We start from the raw sequence: 2500 nt of genomic DNA on the forward strand, positions 1-2500 counted from the left end.
CTCCGAGTTTCTCCAGCAGCGTCAGGTCTCGCTCAGAGATCAGGCAGGTCAGAGCTGCTGGCTGAGACTCTCCGTGATCCTCAGACAGAAGACTGCAGGGAGACGAATCTCGAAATGTCACTCCCGTCTGAGTCTCCGTCTCAGGTCTCTTCACTGTAAACACCTGCAAGGGTGAAGATTCACACCTGAGACACCCACCTTCACTTCACTAAAATGATAAACTCCTGATGTTAGCTGTGTGCATTTTTCTGTGGTGATGATGATGATGATGGTGATGATGTTGGTGATAATAGTGATGATGATGATGATGATGGTGATGGTGATGATGTTGGTGATAATAGTGATGATGATGATGGGGATGATGATGATGGTGATGATGATGATGATGGTGATAAGGGTGATGGTGATGATGATGGTGATAATGGGGATGATGATGATGGGGGTGATGATGGTGATAATGGGGATGATGATGATGGGGGTGATGATGGTGATAATGGGGATGATGATGATGGGGATGATGGTGATGATGATGGTGATAATGGGGATGATGATGATGGGGGTGATGATGGTAATAATGTGGATGATGATGATGGGGGTGATGATGGTGATAATGGGGATGATGATGATGGGGGTGATGATGGTAATAATGGGGATGATGATGATGGGGGTGATGATGGTGATAATGGGGATGATGATGATGGTGATGATGGGGATGATGGTGATGATGATGGTGATAATGGGGATGATGATTATGGGGTGATGATGGTGATAATGGGGATGATGATGATGGGGTGATGATGGTGATAATGGGGATGATGATGATGGGGTGATGATGGTGATAATGGGGATGATGATGATGGGGTGATGATGGTAATAATGGGGATGATGATGATGGGGGTGATGATGGTGATAATGGGGATGATGATGATGGGGTGATGATGGTGATAATGGGGATGATGATGATGGTGATGATGGGGATGATGGTGATGATGATGGTGATAATGGGGATGATGATGATGGGGTGATGATGGTGATAATGGGGATGATGATGATGATGGGGTGATGATGGTAATAATGGGGATGATGATGATGGGGGTGATGATGGTGATAATGGGGATGATGGTGATGATGATGGTGATAATGGGGATGATGATGATGGTGATGATGGGGATGATGGTGATGATAATGGGGATGATGATGATGGGGTGATGATGGTGATAATGGGGATGATGATGATGGGGGTGATAATGGTAATAATGGGGATGATGATGATGGGGGTGATGATGGTGATAATGGGGATGATGATGATGGGGGTGATGATGGTGATAATGGGGATGATGATGATGGGGGTGATGATGGTGATAATGGGGATGATGATGATGGTGATGATGGGGATGATGGTGATGATGATGGTGATAATGGGGATGATGATGATGGGGTGATGATGGTGATAATGGGGATGATGATGATGATTGGGTGATGATGGGGATGATGGTGATGATGGTGATGATGATGGTGATAATGGGGATGATGATGATGGGGTGATGATGGTGATAATGGGGATGATGATGATGATGGGGTGATGATGGTAATAATGGGGATGATGATGATGGGGGTGATGATGGTGATAATGGGGATGATGATGATGGTGATGATGGGGATGATGGTGATGATGATGATGGTGATAATGGGGATGATGATGATGAGGTGATGATGGTGATAATGGGGATGATGATGATGGGGTGATGATGGTGATAATGGGGATGATGATGATGGGGGTGATGATGGTAATAATGGGGATGATGATGATGGGGGTGATGATGGTGATAATGGGGATGATGATGATGGTGATGATGGGGATGATGGTGATGATGATGGTGATAATGGGGATGATGATGATGGGGTGATGATGGTGATAATGGGGATGATGATGATGGGGGTGATAATGGTGATAATGGGGATAATGGTGATAATGGTGATGATGATGGTGATAATGGGGATGATGATGATGATGATGATGGGGATGATGGTGATGATGATGGTGATAATGGGGATGATGATTATGGGGTGATGATGGTGATAATGGGGATGATGATGATGGGGTGATGATGGTGATAATGGGGATGATGATGATGGGGTGATGATGGTGATAATGGGGATGATGATGATGGGGTGATGATGGTGATAATGGGGATGATGATGATGGGGGTGATAATGGTAATAATGGGGATGATGATGATGGGGGTGATGATGGTAATAATGGGGATGATGATGATGGGGGTGATGATGGTGATAATGGGGATGATGATGATGGGGGTGATGATGGTGATAATGGGGATGATGATGATGGTGATGATGGGGATGATGGTGATGATGATGGTGATAATGGGGATGATGATGATGGGGTGATGATGGTGATAATGGGGATGATGGGGGTGATAATGGTGATAATGGGGATAATGGTGATAATGGTGATGATGATGGTGATAATGGGGATGAT

General features: G+C 45.0%; 1 protein-coding gene and 1 long non-coding RNA gene across 6 annotated transcripts in view; one reads left to right on the top strand and one right to left on the bottom strand.

Annotated features, from left to right (window-relative positions):
• The window catches only part of LOC310719689, a 154481-nt gene that overhangs the window by 17824 nt on the left and 134157 nt on the right, over positions 1–2500 (top strand). The window lies entirely within an intron of this gene.
• tnk2a (tyrosine kinase, non-receptor, 2a) overlaps positions 1–2500 on the bottom strand; it is a 16733-nt gene that overhangs the window by 7327 nt on the left and 6906 nt on the right. For all 5 annotated transcript variants that reach the window (XM_083529599.1, XM_083529597.1, XM_083529601.1 and 2 more), the window contains one exon: positions 1–163. This exon is cut by the window's left edge and continues 56 nt beyond it. In XM_083529599.1, the coding sequence (XP_083385725.1) occupies positions 1–163 (163 nt within the window). The remainder of the gene's footprint in view (positions 164–2500) is intronic.

This window comes from Silurus aristotelis (genome assembly GCF_946808225.1).
Source record: "Silurus aristotelis genome assembly, chromosome: 25".
Lineage (NCBI taxonomy): Eukaryota > Metazoa > Chordata > Actinopteri > Siluriformes > Siluridae > Silurus > Silurus aristotelis.